Here is a 19,461-nt window from a genome sequence, read left to right as displayed (position 1 = left end):
AACAAAAAAGGAAAACAAACTGAAACAGGGAATAACGTAAGACTCCGGACACTAGACACAGGAAAACACAGGTCTTAAGTTACTAGGAACTAATAAGGATAATTAGGGCAACACAGGTGAATACAATAGAACTCAATGGGAACAAGAACAGGAAGAACCAAATATGGGCATAATCAAACACTAGGGAGAAACTAAGACATGGGGAGCAAAACAACAACAAAACATGAACACAGGTTTGTCAAGTACTTCAATAGTGACTAGTAGACATTTTGTTCATAATTGTGGCTGTAGGTGAACTGTTAAATGAGTGATTTTGAGATGAGTCACAGAAAATTTGCCTCATGTTTTATATGTATTACTGAACTCAAAAGATGATTTTTATAAAATGTATCTTCTCAGTGTAAAAGATTAAGGAGGTTATTAATGTTTGCAAAAATGTTGTTTAATTTTCCAATAAAGGATGATACATTTTTACTTGATTTGTTACATTTCATTACCCCTTAGCAGATTTTGAATTGTTCATTCATTAGCACTGTTGTCTCATTGATTCACCGCTAGATGTCAGCACTACTTAAAAATAAGTACTAGCACGAAAATAGATACTATATACTGTTTTAAGCAATTGAAATCGCTTGTGTTTGATTTGGAACAGCTTAAGCCATTGATAAAGCCATTGATAGAAGTCTAGTTTGATTGTCCCTTAAGACCCTGTTGATGCAAATGTTGCTTGAATCAGTAGCTGATGTATCTTGCGCTCTTTACTTTTTTATGGTAGCCTTGTCGATTTCATTTATGACAGCGTTCTCTTCATCTGCAAATGAAACAGATGATATTCAGTGCAGTGCAAATAGACATGGATGTTTAGAAAAACAACAAGCTTTATATACATGTATGCCATTTTGCGCTGAACATTAGAACACTGTAAATGTGACGAGTTGGTTTTAGTGAACCTTGCAAGCTAATATTTATGTGTTTGGTGTGATTCACCTTCAGAGTTTGGGAATACTCAGAAAGACATATAGGCTACTGTATAACAAACTCCATTGAGAAAATTAAATACATAAATACACAAAATAAAATAAGACAGATCTTATATATGCACAAACAGCTTGTAGCACTCCAGAGACAAAGGAAAACATGAAATCGCATCATATGACCCCTTAAATATTTCAAATTAATAATTTGTATTCTTGTATGGTATCTAAAAACTATATTACTTTATATTATTATTTCATGAAAATTGAAAGTAACCTAAATGATTAAAGTCATGTTTAGTTTCTGTTTAGTTTTTATTTTGTTTAGTATGTTTGTTCCTGTTTTCCTAAGACTTAGTTCATGTTTTCTTGGTTTCCAATACAAGTTTATTAGATTAGATTAGATTCAACTTTATCATCACTGTGCAGAGTACAAGTACAGAGCCAATGAAGTGCAGTAACCAAGGCATTTCCTTGGTTGCTCATGTTCACCACCCATGTCTGGTTTACTTGCTTGTTATGTGCACTCAGTTTTTTCCTCTCATTGTTAGGTATTGTATTTGGTTTGTAGCAAAACTGTTAACATGTTTCCTCTGTGTTAGAATTTCGGCTTTTTTTTTTGCTTAATAAAAGGTAAACTGCTGCATCAAGATCCACATCTCCGCTTCTCACCTCATCCCCCCCATAGGAGATTTAGTCCAAGTCAGCGAACAGCAAAATAAAATAGTTTCAAACAACAATCCTCCCATATTATATAGAGTTGTTGTATAATACATTTATTTGTGCATTGTTTTACTGCTAATGTCCACCCCATTTAGATGAAGTACTGGTTCAATTCTGCAGATGATAGCATATGGCTTCTTATTAACCCAATGAGAAAGAGTTACGCATTTGTGAAACAAGCACTTAAATGAAGGGGTGAAATTAAATTTTTTATGGTTTCTAATGGAGTTGATGAAGACTATTCACTTTATAAGCTTTAGACATATAAAACATCCATGTTTCACATCATTATTAGGTGTGTTAATAATATAACTGCATGCACGTTACATCATTGTGTGATTATATAAACTGATGAAATGAACCAGTCTACAAGTCGAAGGCCCCCCTCCTGTTCCAGGTATTTTTATTTAGCACATTTAGTACAGTGCAGAGCATAAATGAGTACAGCTCCTCTGAAATTTAACAAATTTAGCAATTACTCTTTACTTAGAAGACATTTTAGGGTTCTTTTGGGATATAATATACCAGCAAGTCTGCTTGATCAGTTATACCAAAGAAGTATGTTAAAATTATTCAGGAAAATACAATTTTCTTCTCAAAGTGATAAAATATTGTGCTGCAAAAATGAATACACCCTCCAGAAAGTTACTAAATAAAACTAAATAAAAATGTCTGGTGTAAGGTTAAGGCAATTTTTGATCAACAGGCAAGTATGTTGAACCACAACTGTTAAAGATAAGTAATATCTTAACAATTAAAAGTGTTATAGCCCACTGAATCATACTCAGACTTAATGCTGACAACAATGAAACCACTTGGGAGAGAACTGTCAGGAGATTTAGTTCTTAGCATAAAAGAGGACAATAGTACAAGAGAAATACCAAATTATTGTTTTAAATGAGAAAATACAGCAAAAGTAACACAGATATTCAAAAACAATGGACTTGTGAAAAAGCCCCTGATATATTTAGGTCTTTACTTTAAGCCCTCATCTATATGGAATCTGATCCCTAATGTTGTTTTTTTCCAAACTAGGTGGTTTAAATTTCTTATTAATCTGTAACTATCATGAAAATCCCTGTCAAATTATCTCTTTTTCATAGACAGATGTTGTTGGCTTGGTCCCTCATTTTATACACAGTTTTACACCTCACTCGTATCTAATCTGGAATAACAAGAACAAATGGTATTATTTTTGTGTCTCAGCATTTCAATCAAAATGGTTCGACCTGTAATTACTAGAGTTTGTATGAGTTTAATGAATTCCTGTTAGTCTGAAAGAGTTTGCATGTGTTGCTGATGCAGTGCCACATGAGATCTCCTGCTTTTATACGTCTTTCTTTATCAATCTCATGTCACTCAGTGGATCTTTGTAAAACATTTTCTGGAAAACAGTGCCTTTCTTCATCCAAGTCAAAAAACAATCAGAAAATGAGAGTTTTGCTTCAGATGGAGTCTATTTCTGTGCTTTATGTAATCTCTTATTGGAATGGTTTAGTAAGTGATATTCCCTGATATTACCTCACAAATATTTAATTACTAACATAATTAGAGAAATTGCATTTAAGTTGATTCATAGAATTTACCCGGATAAGTGCTCTCTTAAAAGACTTAAGAATGATATTAATACTGTTCTTTCTGTTTAGAAAACAATGAAAACATTTATTCTGGAATTGCTCTTCTTGACTTTATCAAATGTTATGTTATTCCTAATTTTGAGTTTACTTATAGAAGTGTAATTTTTGGCTTTCGTGAATGTGAAAAAAACCATAAACCTTATTTTCCTGTTAGCTAAATATCATATTCATAAATGTAAATTTTCTAAAATTTTAAGATTAAAAATTGAACTGAAAATGTATTTTGATTGTATTGTATTGTGTTCTCGGTCTACGTCATCGGCGGCGCTGCACTTTGACCTGTGACGCGTCAGAAGTGTGCGCGTGACGCCATCCGTCTTTGTCCAGCTGCAGCACGAGATAACGCTGTAGAAATGAATCCCGAATAACAAAAGATGGGATTTCCGCGATATTTCCGACAGTGATCCCGTCCAGACTCCTCAGTTTATGTGAAGATGTGCGATCTGAGCTCAGCGCTCATTAAAGAGGGCTGGTGAGTGCTAACGGCTAATGCTAACCAAACTTAGCTAACTGAAAGCGACTTTTACTTTTCTCTTTTATTTATAGTTGCGTATAAGTTCCTTTAACAACATACGGTTTATATCACTTTATTAGTTTATTTCTATATCTGTTTGGCTTTTGGGATGTTTAAGTTAGTGCTGTTAGCGGCTAAAACATTAGCACGAAAATCAACACTTATTACCTGCTAGTCTATTATCAGTAATACTAAATTATTAATACGTTTTATAATATATATATGTGTCATATATGATATGAAGTTTCTAATTGATTCCCTTACAAGTTCTTAAGAAAAATCAACAGCATCTTTCAACATCTTAAGAGTATCTGTGACCCTGGAGCACGAAACCAGTCATAAGGGTCAATTTTTCGAAATTGAGATTTATACATTATTTAAAGCTGAATAAATAAGCTTTCCATTGATGTATGGTTTGTTAGGATAGGGCAATATTTGAAAATCTGGCATCTGAGGGTGCAAAAAATCTAAATATTGAGAAAATCTCCTTTAAAGTTGTTCAAATGAAGCTCTTAGCAATGCATATTACTAATCAAAAATGACATTTTGATATATTTATGGTAGGAAATTCACTAAATATCTTCATGGAACATGATCTTTACTTAATATCCTAATGATTTTTGGCATAAAAGAAAAATGGATAATTTTGACCCATGCAATGTATTTTTGGTTATTGCTACAAATATACCCCAGAGACTTAAGACTGCTTTTGTGATCCTGGGGGCGTATTACAGAAAGATCCTAACTTTAAAATCTTATCTTATCTGTTTGGTAACCATGGTTATTTCAGTTAGGACCACATTTAGGACAAAAGCTATTACAGAACCGCATAAGTGCGTTATCTTAACTACAGATAGGAAAGGGGTCTTACAGAAACCTCCTAACTTGACAAAAAACCCTAAAAACTGTCTTAACTTTAGGACAACCCCACAGCTGTGCTAACTTCAAAATTATTTGAAAGCTAACGGAAGAAAATGCTTACAACTGTGCTGTCCGACAATGGTATTACATTTATTAATAGTTGAAGAACAAAGATGTTTAATGGTAGAAAGACTCTTGGAGGACCCTGAAGATGTTATATTTTGATGACAAAACACTTATAATTAAAGACTGCCGCACAACATATTACAGTTAGCACAGAAGCATTATAGAGACCAACAAAAGCAAAATGTTATATAAATAAAGTGAAGGATATATCAGCAAACCCGTCACTATAAAACTGTTAAATCTGGTGGTGCATGTAAGAGCTGCTGAAATGTAGGATAAAAAGCTCAGCCTTTAAAGATATGTGTTGTAATTTAAACCTACCGATTCAAGTAAATACAATTTAATAAAGCATTTGGATGTGCATTTTTAATGTTTTCTTTCCGCTAGTCTAAAAAAAATAAATAAAGACAAGTTATGGATTCAGAATAGCCCAGATTTTCTTAAAACGGACAGGTGCATGAAAAAAAAACCTGATGTTTTTGCCTTAAAATATATGGTATTGTCGTGGTATTTATTGTTAGTGACTTTTTTTATGTACTGAGTTAATATGATGATGTGCTTATTATCTGATGAAGAGTAAAAGTGACAGTAGGGGAGCTAAAAGTATGTTCAGGTATTAAAGATAGATGCTTATGTGCTGTTGTAAAGATACAGTTCAATTTGCTTCACTGACAGTGATAAATTCAGAGCCGTGGAAAAGTTTAAGTAAAAATAAATAATAAAAAAATTACATTTTTAACAAAGTATATAAAAATAAATACAATGAAATCAGAAAATTGTGAAATTAAGTAAATAAAATTAGATTGAAATAAGTAAACAAATACATCTAATAGTGTAATACTGTAATGAATATGGAAAAAAACAAATAATGTAACTAAATATTTTCCAAAGAATACTTGGACATATTTGGAATTTTTCACTCAAAGTGTTTTTATTTATTTATTTTTTGAAGAAACTAGATGCTTTTATAAATTTTAGGATTGAGATCCCGCTCATATTTGAAAAAACACACATCTCCTCTAAATTCACACTCATCTTCACAGGCACCTTACAGATGAAGGAATAGAGGAGTGTAAAAGTTCATCAGAGAAGGAGAAAACATCACCAACGGATATCATCCAAGTAGCACTAAACGTAAGTGCTTTAAGAAATGACCTTGTTTCCTTTTAGATTTACCCTTTCCTTTTTACTCGCGTAATATATCTTTGTCCATTTGTAATCATGGCTCTCTATAGAAGCCACCACACCTTGAGAAAGCAAACAGAAATAAAACTATGATATAATTCACAGAGTGATCTGAGACCCATCGGAAAGAGCTTCCTGCCGACTGACATCAACAGTGGACGAATAGAAAAGGTACATTTGTTTATTAAAATGACTAGCTTGACTTGTGTTGATCATTAGAAACTGGATGGGATTTTGCCAGTTTAAGCTGAAATATAACATAATGCACAATTACAATATAAATACACTTCATGCACTTGCTAATGCTGGCCACAGGATGGCGCTGTTATTAAGAGAACATTAGCAGATCATAAATGAAGATTGAGTCAGAGCAGAGGTGAAGAGATAAAAGAACATGACATTACTGCAGAATGATTGTGATCTGTTTTCTGAGAGCTGTGTTTCTCTGTACCGCTAATTTAAACCCACATGTTTTTAGCTTAGTGTTTTATCTGTTTGATGAAAATCCCTCTCGTTCTCCTGCAGTTGGAGGGCCCTTGTGTCCTTCAGGTGCAGAAGATTCGTAATGTCGCCGCTTCTAAAGATCACGAGGAGTCGCAGGCGGCGCCCAGGATGCTGCGTCTGCAGATGACGGACGGACACACATCGTGCGCCGGCCTCGAGTTCAAACATCTGTCCAAAATCAGGTACAGCTCATGTAAATGTTTGCATCTTTCCACCTTTTCATTACACATGCACTACCTGCAAGTAGGGATTTGTGAATCTGCATCGACTAGTGAGTGGGAACTTATGTCCTAAGGAAGCCTTGTATAATTAGACTAATGGAAGGTCAGGTCCAGGTTCACACATTTCACATTTCTTGGTGTGGGATGCTAAATGCAGCAAGATAGTGCTGCTTTAATAAAAGGAGTGAATCATGCTGACGTCTGAATTCTGGTGTGCTAAAGTCATTTCTGAGCAGTTCCCTTCCATTTAAAATGTATTTATTCTCTTGCGTTAAAAATATTAAAGCTGAGAGTAAAATTGGAAACAAAATGTCTAATTAATTCACTAACTAGTGGATGACTAGTCAGGGTTGTAGTTGATTTAACAAGGGCAGGAATGACCTTTCATTGGCCCTGTCTTGCATGCAGTACTACTGTACTTCATACTAAGTGTACACTTCAATTCAAACAGTTTTAATTGTTGTTAAAAATCATCTCTTTTGCTCACTAAAGCTACATTTATTTAATCAAAAATACAGTAAATTGTTAAATATTATTAATGGTTGTTTTTTTATGTGAATGTATGTTTAAATGTAATTTATTGCTGTGCTCTAAGCTGATTTTCAGCAATGCATCATTACTCCAGTCTTCAGTGTCACATTATATTCTAATATAATGATTTGCTGCTGAAAAAAATAGTGTTATTGTTATTATCAGTTGTGAAAACAGTTGTGCTGCTTCAAATTTTTGTGGAAACAGTGATACATTTTGTTTTTCATGATTCTTTGGTAAATAGAGTTCAAAAGAACAGCATTCATTTGAAATAGAAACCTTTTGTAAAATTATAAATGTCTTTACTGGGGTTTTTGATTTATTTTATGCACCTTTGCTGAATAAAAGTATTAATTTCTTTAAAATGATTGAGTCCAAACTTAGCGCCTGTTATTATTTAATAGTGTGTGAAATAGTATGCATGCGATGTTAAAGAATCAAACGGCAATATACTGCAGTGTTGTTACATGACCTTATTATGTTGCATGTTTAATTTAGCAAGTGCTGACCAGTTATCTCTTAAATACAGTAATTTAGCATTTTTAATCTAATGATGTGTAAAAGTGTCTCTTGGCAGTGGAGAAAGAGACATTAAAAATTGTTCCTTAAGTTTCATTCATCTAAAGGTCAAGAGCATTGCATTGTGGGATACGTTATTTCATGTGGTTAAAGATTTGGCAATTTTAGACTTCCCTCACTCACTTTTTGTGAACGAGTGGCTGTAAAATCTAGTACCTCAGACATTTAATTGAAGCACGTCTAATTGCGCCGTACGATTTAATGAAATAACGTCTCGGCCCGTCAGACTCTGTGAAGTGGCCTATAATGAGGCCAAAAACCCGGCATTTGATTAAATGCAGCTCTTAATATGATAAAGAGGTCCTGTAATTGCCTTGAGCCAGACTAAAGACTTTTTGATGTAGTGGGGAGCTGCATAAAAGGGCTTTTCACTTCGAATTGATGTTCACAGCACTACAGAGTCATTCAGGGCCGTTCTATTGCACTGCTTGTGAGGTTACTTCAGGCTTATTTTCTCAACCCGAAGCATCAGTGTCATTTTGAAATGCGGAAAAATAGTGTCTCTGTGCAAGTCAGATTCAGATTTGCATGCCAAGAATGTGTCTCTTTTGTTGCACTGATTTATGTGTCACTATAGTGTTTTTGGATGTGTCAACTGCTTAATAATAATAATAATAATTCATTACATTTATATAGCGCTTTTCTGCTTTTCTAAGCACTCAAAGCGCTCTACATTGGGAGGGGTGGCTTAACACAGCTTGTCATTTTATGTTATATTTGTGTATACAAAGCTTTGAATTGTAAAGGTCCAAATGCATAATGAGTTACACCCTTAATTTTAATACATAATTCGAAGGGTTTGTTCAAATCATTAACCCTAATATGAACAATGATGCTTAAAGGAATAGTTCACACAATGTACATTTGCTAAATATTTATTCACCCTAAAATAATCCCAGATGTAGATGAGTTGGTTGTTCATCAGAATTAGAGAAATGTAGCATTCTGTCACTTGCTCAGCAATGGATGCTCTGCAGTGAATGGGTGCCGTCAGAATTAATCTAAACAGCTGATAGAAACATCACAGTAATCCACACCACTCCAGTCCGTCAGTTAACATCTTGAGAAGACAAAAGCTTCACGCTGTTGTTTAAAACAAACAAACAATATAAAAATGAAGTCATTAAGACATTTTAACTTCAAACTATTGCTTCCTGCTAAAATACGAGTCCATAATAACACTTCCTCCAGTGAACGTGTTGTTATGGACTCGTATTTTAGCTGTAAGCAATGGTTTGAATTAAAAACTTCTTAATGATGGATTCGTTTCAGCTTTTGGCTTCTTAAGATGTTAACTGATGGACTGGAGTGGATTACTGTGGTGTTTTTATCAGCTGTTTGGACTCTCATTCTGACGGCACCCATTCACCGCAGAGCATCCATTGCTGAGCAAGTGATGCAATGCTGTATTTCGCCAAATCTGATGAAGAAACAAACTCCTCTACATCTTGGATGATCTGAGGGTGAGTACATTTTCAGCAAATTTTCACTTTTAGGTGAACTATTCCTATGGTGTAAGCTTTACTTTGAAACAGTTGCAAAGAAACTGCAAGTAACACATTGAGTTAAACCTGACATTTTGAAGTAGAAAAAACTGAAATAGTATTTTCTTGTAAAACATACTCCAGTAATACTTTACAGACTTATTTATACCCAAAAACACTTTCAGTCCAGGAAATCTGACGCTGTGTAATCTTGTAGAGCCGCTTCAAACTCAAACAACCTTTTCTGCCCTTTTCTTGTACTCCCCTTCCTTTAACCCCAGTTTCAGACCTTCTGATTGGCTCAAACCTCACCAATCCCATGTCTCCATTACCGCTCTGGCTGGGCATCAGCCGTTGTGGTGGCCATCAGCCAGCAGCTACAGGTGGAGACTGTGTTGCCGAGCCATTTGAAGAACAGAGCTCTCTTTATTCATCTGTTCCTCGGCTCACTCTCTCCCTACATCCATCCCTGTCGCTAACATGCAGAATGAAACTATCCACTGTTCGTTTCAACCCAAAGCTTCCTTTATTCAACCACTGAACGGACATGCATTATTTTAAAGTGTGTATGAAGGCTTTGCACACTTATAAATAAAATGACTTTGGTTATTTTTTACAATTTGGTTTGGTCTCCGTTTAAAATTTTCACCTCTAATTATTTCACAAAACAAGATTCAAATTTCAAATAAATGCTGTTCTTTTGAACTTTCTGTTCATCAGAGAATCCTGAAAAACAAAATGCATCACAGTTTCCACAAAAATACTAAGCAAAACCATAGTTTTCAACATGGATAATAATCAGAAATGTTTCTTGAGCAGCATATTGCAATGATTTCTAAAGGATCATGTGACACTTAAGACTGGAGTAATGATGCTGAAAATTCAGCTTTGATCACAGGTATTAATTATATTTTAAGATATATTCAAATAGAAAACTGTTATTTTAAATTGCAGTAATATTACAAAAAATTACTGTATTTTTGATCAAATCAATACAGCCTTGGTGAGCTTAAGAGACTCAAAAACATTTTAAAACCTTATCGACCCTAAACTTTTCAGTGTTTCATTCAGTTTATTTAAAAAGTGCATGCCAATGAAACCAAAGCTTTCTTCATTCATTCGCAGAATTACAAGAACAGAAAGAACATGCATTATTTCAACAGTTTGACTTTGGTTATTTACATTACTAAAAAGGCCGAGTTATTTTTACAATTCTGTTTAGTGTCACTCATTTCAAATAATTATTTCACCTTCAAATGGTTGTGAGATTGTTTGAAAGAACAGATGCATTGTACTGGAACAAACAGTATATTTTCTGACATCTCCAGAGAGTTGGTATCGGATCCTACATCCCTTTGAGCTTCATGCTGATGAACCGGTCAGGAAAGTCCTGTCAAACTCCCCGGGCTCTTCTAATGAGAGGACCAGGGAAAGTTGGACTTGTATTCTTGAGGGCGAGTTTATTTGGCGTGTAGGAGAGCGGGGAGGTGTGCGTGTGATGTATTTTTAGCAGGAGCTTCTTCTGCAGTGCAGAGCGGTGCATTAACATTTGATCAGGGTGCAGGCGAGGGGACACATTTGAGGAAATAAGCCTGCGTTTTGGAAAATTCACTGCTCCACTTCTCTCCTCGGGTTATTAGAGTGTTTGTGAGGGGAAAATAGAGTTTCTTCCTCCTTCCTCTCTCTCAATCCATCCCTTCTCCCCCCCTTTAATCTTTAATTAAAGTCAAACAGCCAGTTCTTAATCCCAATTTACAGCAAAAGCCCCACACTAACTAAAGCTGAAACACATCGGAGAAAAAACCTGATTGACAACCAGGAAATAGAAGCAAGTAAAGCAGAGAAGTGCAATTATGAATTTAAATTCTCTCACTCTTTTTTTTTCGAAAAGTCATTGCAGATGCCAAATAAGAAAAACTGACCTATTTTGGGGGCGAATCTCTGGAAAACTCTATCAAGAAATCCCTGGGTCACGTTATACCACAAATCAAAAGGAAAAATTCTGAAATTATATTTTCATAAAGGAAATTATGCCTATTTTAAGAATATTAAGACTTTATTACAATTAAACCATAAATTTGTTGTAAAAACAAAAACAGCATATTAGAATGATTTCTGAAGGATCATGTGACACTGAAGACTGGAGTAATTCAGTTTTACATCACAGGAATAAATTCCATTTTAAAATATTCAAGTAGAAAACAGTTATGTTAAATCGTAATAATGTTTCATTATATTACTGATTTTACTCTATTTTTGAAATGCAGCTTTGGTGAGCAGAAGAGAATAACCTTGCTGAATCCAAAGTTTTCGGTGTTTCACTCAGTTTATTTAAAAGAAAACACTTTAATTTGATTTCTCCACTTTCAGTCTGAACACTCCTCCTGGAACCAAAGTGAAGCTCCTGGGGGCCGTTCAGGTTAAAAACGGCCTCCTGCTATTGGACGATTCCAAGATCACGGTTCTCGGAGGCGAAGTGGATCACATGATCGAGAAGTGGGAGTTTCAGAGGGTGAGGTGCATGTTTTCTCTCAAGCTTCATTATGAATATTTTCAGGTAATATATATGATGTAGTTGTATTTGACATAGTATTATTATTATTATTTATTTAGTCATTTAGCAGACACTTTTATCCAAAGCGACTTACAAATGAGGACAACAGAAGCAATCAACTGAAGTATTAAAACAACAGTATAAAAACAGATCCAAAACTAAAAGCTAAAACTTTATAAATACTACCTATACACATTTAAAAAATAAAGAAATTAAATAAAAATGACAAATGCATACAAAACTTTTAACTTTTAAATGAAAAAAATAAATAAATAAAGCTAAAAGCAATTCAAAATATTAAAGAACAAAAGGAGTATAATAATGATTCTAACATAACACTAAGCCAAACACAAAAAAACAGCTATATATGTATATGTATAACCACACACACATACATATATACATACTCATTTATAAATTCAATATATATATCATTTAATTTCCATTTAGTTTGTTGAAGTATTAAAATAACTCAAATTAAATAAAACTAAAACTTAAAGACCTATACAGATGACATAAATTCAGACATTATTTAACAAAAATTCAAATGGATAACAAATACAAGTCACGACAGTATAGTTTATCAGTAATCCTAAGAAATAACACTACCAAACACACATGCTTAAAAACAACGACTTACACATAGTAAGAAATGGTTATAAAAACTGAAACAAGTAGAAAAGAGGAGAAATAAAAAGCGATACTTATATCCTTTGCCGGTGTCCCTCACGGTCGATGGTCTTTACACTCTTCGGTCATCACACAAGGAGACCTTCACACGCCACTGCCGCGGTTAACTAAGCTTTTTTATACCCATCTAACAAAATACTAATAGAATTTAGCTGAACACACTTTCCTTATTTTTCCTCAACAAATGGCCAAGCAAGCGCAGACACTGGCAAGATCCGCGACACAGAACGAGACCAAACACCATACCAGCACGTCTCCACACAGTAAACAAAACAAGCTGTAGTAGCAAGCTGGATTTGATTTTATTGCTGTTATGAAATAGAGGTTCAATCTACCATCTATCTTCATATTTAATATCTCCTTAACTAGTCCAAAAAGATTCAATTTGAATTAACATATAACCACCCACATTTATAAATAAACACTTTAGAATGAACCAATTTGACCCGCGTCACATGAACTTAGCCAATCACAACAGAGGTCATTTGCATACAGACTTCTTAAATATGCCGTGTGGCACAAGCTGTTTAATTTTCAGGGAGTTGGTGTAAAACATGAAACTATACTAATTTACAACCGTTTTTACCGCAGGAAACCTTCACTGACATAAGTGGGCTCTAGGGAAAAAATTAAGAGATGCAAAAGTGTAAAATGTGACCCCTTTTAAAGGTTCTGTTCATTAAAACTTAAGAAAGAGAAGCCACAGTGTCTGTAACCATCTGTTAATATTCATGATGTTTTAGCTCAGTGATGGATGACACATTGGCAGATGATTTATTTTAATTATCAATCAAAGCCAGATAGCATGAAGACGCATTGCTTTATTCATCTTGATGAGTAAATAACCTCAGTCCAAAGATTATTCTCTCTGATGGATCAGGGTTATTATAATGAACTAAAACTGAAAACCATACATTTCATTATTTGAACATTAACTGGGAAATAAAATATATATTTTATTTCAGCTAATTGCCAAGGCATCATTTCTCATTTTACTTTAATTTGAATGAAGTAACTAAAACTGAAATAAACTTAATGCATATAAAAAAGGAAAATTAACACATCAACTAAAATGGAAAATCAGTATTAAAAGATATTAAAACGGATTAAAAATATTGGTAAAAACTATAATAGTATCTCAATGATACTAAAGTAACCCTAGTCTGGATTCACTTGAATCTAATGTTAAACTTTTTCCCTCAAAAGAGCCTGGCCAAACACAGCCGAAGAAACATTGGTGCAGAAGGCGGACCTCCTCCATTCGTTCCCTTTGGCCAGGTTAGAACTCCTTTAGCTTCTTTCATTGTGACCTTTGACCTTCTGGTTATTTACGAGGTTGATTTGACTCTGGATGGATGGATGGTGTGTAATCTGTTGTCATCTCTCTGTAGAAATGTGCTCATGAGCAGGTGGACAGCACAGCTCTGGATCAGAGGAAGACCCTGCAGAGCACTAACGCGGTCAAATCTGCTGACGACAATGATGAGTTTGAGAAACAAAGAACCGCTGCTATCGCAGAGGTCGCCAAGAGTAAAGAGGTATGCTGTCGTCCTTAATGATTATTATGAGACATTTAATAATATGAACAGTTAGCCCGCCCTATGACTATATGTTTAAAGATGCAATTCTTGTGAAATTAATGTACACCACTGTTTGATTTTTAAAGAAGTCTCCTTTTTACTGCATTTATTTGATAAAACTGTAAAAAGTCAGAAAATTATTACAATTTAAAACAGTTGTTTTCTATGTGAATATTTTAAAATGAAATTTCTTCCTGTATTGCAAAGCTGAATTTTCAGCATCATTACTCCAGTCTTGAGTGCCATGTGATCCTTCAGAAATCATTCTAATATACTGATTTACTGCATTTCTGATTATTATCAGTGTTGAAAACATTTGCTTCATATTTTTATAGAAACCGTGATACATTATTATTTAAAAGTTTAGGTTAAGTAATTTAACACACACAAAAAAAGGTACTAAAAATGAATATTCAGCATTATTCTTTTATTCTGCAAGGGCCCATTAAATCCATTATTCTTTCTATTCATCAAAGAATTCTTGTAAAATAAATGTTGCACTGTAAAATATTAAAATATGCAACTTTAAAATTGCAATAATTCACATTATTGCTGTTTTTACTGTATTTTTGATCAAATAAATGCAGCCTTGGTGAGCAGAAGAGTCTTCTTTCAAAAACATGTTAAAATCCAAATTATTCCAAATGTTTTACCAGTAATGTACATATAACCCCCAGATTTCAGTGTTTTGCATTGTGGAAAGATATTGGCATTTCAATTCAGAATAAATATGATTTTCATCCCCTGCAACAAAGTTGCACCTTTTGATAATGAAATATTGATATATTAAAGCAATGTGTAATTGAATTGTTTCGTTCTCATGACTTCGTCCTTAGGCCATGGGTGAACTTAATATTCTCCAATATTTAATTAAGAAATGTTTGATTTTGAGTGTGTAATTACAAATGTAACGCGATAAGTGAACACCACATAAATGATTAAACACTTCTTCTCAGCAGCACCTGGGCTGTCTTTCAAAACTCAGTTTGATTTGAACTTTCAAAACACTTATGATGTCCAGAAACATTGTTCGTTGTGCTGTAGTTGTGCCCGTGTAAAATCAGCTCTTAAATTGCTGGGGATGCATCAATGTCTGGTGTTTTTCATTGTACATCTGTGGTCCTCTCCTTTGGTTTGTGTTAGACTCGTACGTTCGGTGGTGGAGGCAATGCAGGTGGAAACCTCGCCAATCCTGGATCCACCTACAAGAACAGAGACACCTATCAAAGAAGACGAGAAGAGAGAGAAAAGCCGTGGACGGAGAACAAGTCAGAAGGAGTTTACAGAGATTTGGTGAGATCCAAAGATCATCATAAAAAGATGTAAAATTAGTGCTTTGCCAGCAATTTTAAGTTCTTCCTCATGAAATGAACTAAATTAATCCTGTAAAACAGGGGAGAATATCCAAATAGACTGAACGTAATTATCATAAGTTCAGATCCAACATCTAGTTTAGTGAAATATGCAGCTGTTTTTCTGCAGTCCTCACTGAGAACAAAACAGCTATTGTTTGATCACCTGTTAGTTATCTACTGACTTTCCAAAACCAATGGGTCTGTTTAAAATGCATCATTAGTGTTTTTAGATTTAGTGTTGTTACTTTACTAAGTGATCACGTTTGTGGATGATAAAACAGGCCAAAACACTTCAATGCATCATAACGGTGAGTTTTACACAAACACGCATCACTCAAATGGGCTGTGTCGCACAGACAAAAACAAACCGTCTGGGAGAGATTTTATTAATCACAAAGTTTTAATTACAACCCGAATTCCGGAAATGTTGGGACGTTTTTTAAATTTGAATAAAATGAAAACTAAAAGACTTTCAAATAACATGAGCTAATATTTTATTCACAATAGAGCATGGAGAACATAGCAAATATTTAAATGGAGAAATTGTACATTTTTATCCACTAAATCTCAAAAAAGATGGCACAGGGCCAACAAAGGGTTGAAAAAGCAAGACATTTTGAAAAGATTCAGCTGGGAGAACATCTAGCAACTAATTAAGCTAATTGACATCAGGTCTCTAACAGGATTAACTATAAAAGGGATTAGGGGTCGACCGATTATCGGCCTGGCCGATATTAAGCATTTTTATGATTATCGGTATTGGTCATTTTCAAAAACGATGTGCCAATAAATTTTTTTAATTTTGAAACGCGCTATTTGGCTCTGATGCAGCCTGTCGGAACTCACCACTCTGTAGCCTAGAGCAGTCTCCTCATGGCAACCCGTCAAAATAAAAGTTTGGTTTATCTACTACAACAATTATTACAACTTTTGTTTAAAAGAATAATCACACAATACGCTATTTCTTCCATGTTTTAATTTTAATAGTACATCCATTTGTTTGCCAAAAGAGTTTAACTCTCCTTTGATTAAAAGATAAGTTAATGTTTTATGTCTTCATTTGCACTGCACTGTAAATTAAAACTAATGGAAATTACTGTCACATAGGCCAAGATTAAGATACTGTCACATAGGCCAAGATTAAGATACTGTCACATAGGCCAAGATTAAGATACTGTCACATAGGCCAAGATTAAGATATTGTCACATAGGCCAAGATTAGGATGACAGAAATTGTGACATTTCAATAGGCTATTGAACCAAGTGTGCCTATAACAGGCTATTAGTGTTATAGTTTCATTAAAATAGTTGCGGTCTTCTTTGCAACTTCTACAATTGAGCTATGAAGACAATTAAATTATTTACACTTATTATATACATTGTACTTTTTAAGTTAATCAATTGATGTGCATTAGATGATGAATTGAATAGTCACCTCTTGTAGGTTATGATTTAGTCATCAGAAAATAATTAAGAATTATGAGAGGTTATGCTATTACACATACATAATGTAAATTATTGAAGCCAAATACTTTCATTTCCCCAAGCTGTTTAGCTGTAGTACAGTATTCATTGGCTTAATCATGAAGCATACAGTGGCCCCACTTTTAACTCTCTCTTTATTTTACCCATTTTGAAGATGGATGCATGGAGGAAGACGAGTAAGAAGTGCAAACAACACAAGGGAAGGCAGTTTTTGTCAGAGCCCTTATTCTTAATTTTGACATTAATTTTCATTTTTACACCAGACATATATATCGGTTCAAAATATCTGTTATCGGTCTACTTGGTCTGTAATAATCGGTATCGGCATCGGCCCTGAAAAACACACATCGGTCGACCCCTAAAAGGGATGTCTTAGAGAGGCAGAATCTCTCAGAAGTAAAGATGGGCAGAGGCTCTCCAATCTGTGAAAGAGTGCGCAAAAAGATTGTGGAATACTTTAAAAACAACGTTCCTCAACGTCAAAATGCAAAGGCTTTGCAAATCTCATCATCTACAATGCATAACATCATCAAAAGGTTCAGAGAAACTGGATAAATCTCTGTGTAAGGGACCGAAGATCGGCATGATTCTGTCATTGACATTACTAAATGGGCCCAAGAATACTTCCAGAAACACTTGTCGGTAAACACAATCTGCCGTGCCATCTGCAGATGCCAGCTAAAGCTCTATCATGCAAAAAGGAAGCCATATGTGAACATGGTCGTATCCTGTGGGACAAGGCTCATTTAAAATGGACTGTTTCAAAGTGTTCTTTGGTCAGATGAGTCCAAATTTGACATTCTTGTTGGAAATCACAGATGCAGACGCAGTGTCCTCCGGGCTAAAGAGGGAGACCTTCCAGCGTGTTATTAGTGTTCAGTTCAAAAGCCAACATCTTTGATGGTATGGGGGTGCATAAGTGCATACGGTATGGGCAGCTTGCATGTTTTGGAAGGCACTATGAATGTTGAAAGGTATATAAAGGTTTTAGAGCAACATGCAGTTTACTCCCCTCCAGACGACGTCTATTTCAGGGAAGGCCTTGTGTATTTCAGCAGGACAATGCAAAACCACATACTTCAGCTATTACAACAGCATGGCTTCATAGTAGAAGAGTTCGGGTGCTGAATTGGCCTGCAGTCCAGATCTTTCACCTATAGAGAACATTTGGCGCATCATTAAACGAAAAATACATCAAAGACGACCACGAACTCTTCAGCAGCTGGAAACTATGGAATGCCAAAGCTGCGGTAATTAGAAATAAATAAGTAAATGTACAAAGAAATGTAAAAAGCAAATATAAATAATTATTTATCATTTTATTTCCTTATGATTTTAATTTTTTCCACATTTATTTATTTCCATTTTTATTTTCACATTTAAGCATTTATTTACGTATTTATGTATTCCCACATTTATTTATTTCTACATTTCTTTGTCCGTAGGGTAATGAGGAGGGCGTGTTTTACGGAATAGCAATCGAGCCAGAGTAGTCGAAGGGTAAGCTTTGAAGCCACAGTGACACCTTGTGGTGCCCAAACGAAGTACAAGAAGTGTAGGCTACATGACGCGCCTGTTGATATTGTGGGATGAATGACTTAGATGGGCAATATGGCCAAAATCTTATATTACGGGTTATTATTTCCATTTGGGGGATTGTTTTGGCTGGGAAGTGTGCAGTCTGCGATCGCCTGCATTTGTGAAAGCGTGCAGTTGCTTTCTTATGCATGCAGTTTTGTTAGGTTTCACTTTCAACACATACCATGCATGTTTCAAAGATTTGGGATAGGAGGAGGCATCAGTTACTGTTGAAGATTTGTCGCTTCGCGCAAAAAGTTTTCACTTTTGTGTTTCTTTAATAACAATCTGAAAATGCCTCAAGTGCCTAAAAATTATATGATGGACTTTTAGTTCTAATTAAATGGCATTATTTCTCTGTGATGCCACTAGATAAGTGAATACAAGCCTTCTCTGGTAAAAGATGAATCGATTGCTGACGTAAGCAATGATGTGACCCGTGTCTGTTTTGTTTTTGATTGCAAGTCAGAATGTTTTTGTGCTTTGTTTGCTACATCTGTTCTTTTGTCACTGATTTTAATGCATTTTCTGATAACCCTCAAGTTCATCAAATTACTTTCTGCTGTTTCATGTTGCTGCTGCTGTCTCCTCAAGGTTGATGAGCGTGCTTTGAGGGACATCATGGAGATGGGCTTTAACCGAGAGGTGGCCAGACAGGCCCTGCTGGATAACAACAATAACCTGGAGGTGGCCCTTAATTTCCTGCTCACCGGAACAAACCAGCCCAAAGCGGCCCAGGCGGAGCAGAGCCGCCCACCACCTCGAGGTAAAACCTTCAAGCGCTGAGAAAGGAAGCGGAAACCTTCAGATTGTTGCCAGATATGCAACTGCTTAGGAAAGCAGACAAAATTAATTTGACGATTTATTTGTTCTCTGACAG

At 34.9% G+C, this 19,461-nt stretch overlaps 1 protein-coding gene across 2 annotated transcripts in view; it reads left to right on the top strand.

Annotated features, from left to right (window-relative positions):
* Positions 1-3,610: 3,610 nt before the first annotated feature.
* Positions 3,611-19,461, top strand: part of LOC306854968 (tudor domain-containing protein 3-like) — a 30,771-nt gene continuing 14,920 nt past the window's right edge. Inside the window, exons 1-9 of one of the 2 annotated variants that reach the window (XM_079393316.1) lie at positions 3,611-3,806; positions 5,879-5,969; positions 6,126-6,191; positions 6,546-6,706; positions 11,710-11,851; positions 13,790-13,861; positions 13,975-14,121; positions 15,307-15,456; positions 19,176-19,347. In XM_079393316.1, coding sequence (XP_079249442.1) covers positions 3,769-3,806; positions 5,879-5,969; positions 6,126-6,191; positions 6,546-6,706; positions 11,710-11,851; positions 13,790-13,861; positions 13,975-14,121; positions 15,307-15,456; positions 19,176-19,347 — 1,039 coding nt within the window. In that variant the 5' untranslated portion in view covers positions 3,611-3,768. The remainder of the gene's footprint in view (positions 3,807-5,878; positions 5,970-6,125; positions 6,192-6,545; positions 6,707-11,709; positions 11,852-13,789; positions 13,862-13,974; positions 14,122-15,306; positions 15,457-19,175; positions 19,348-19,461) is intronic. The other variant, XM_079393317.1, reaches the window with a different exon arrangement.

This window comes from Barbus barbus (genome assembly GCF_936440315.1).
Source record: "Barbus barbus genome assembly, chromosome: 35".
Lineage (NCBI taxonomy): Eukaryota > Metazoa > Chordata > Actinopteri > Cypriniformes > Cyprinidae > Barbus > Barbus barbus.
Note: the sequence above shows the minus strand (reverse complement) of the source record. Positions and strands in the feature narration are given on the sequence as shown.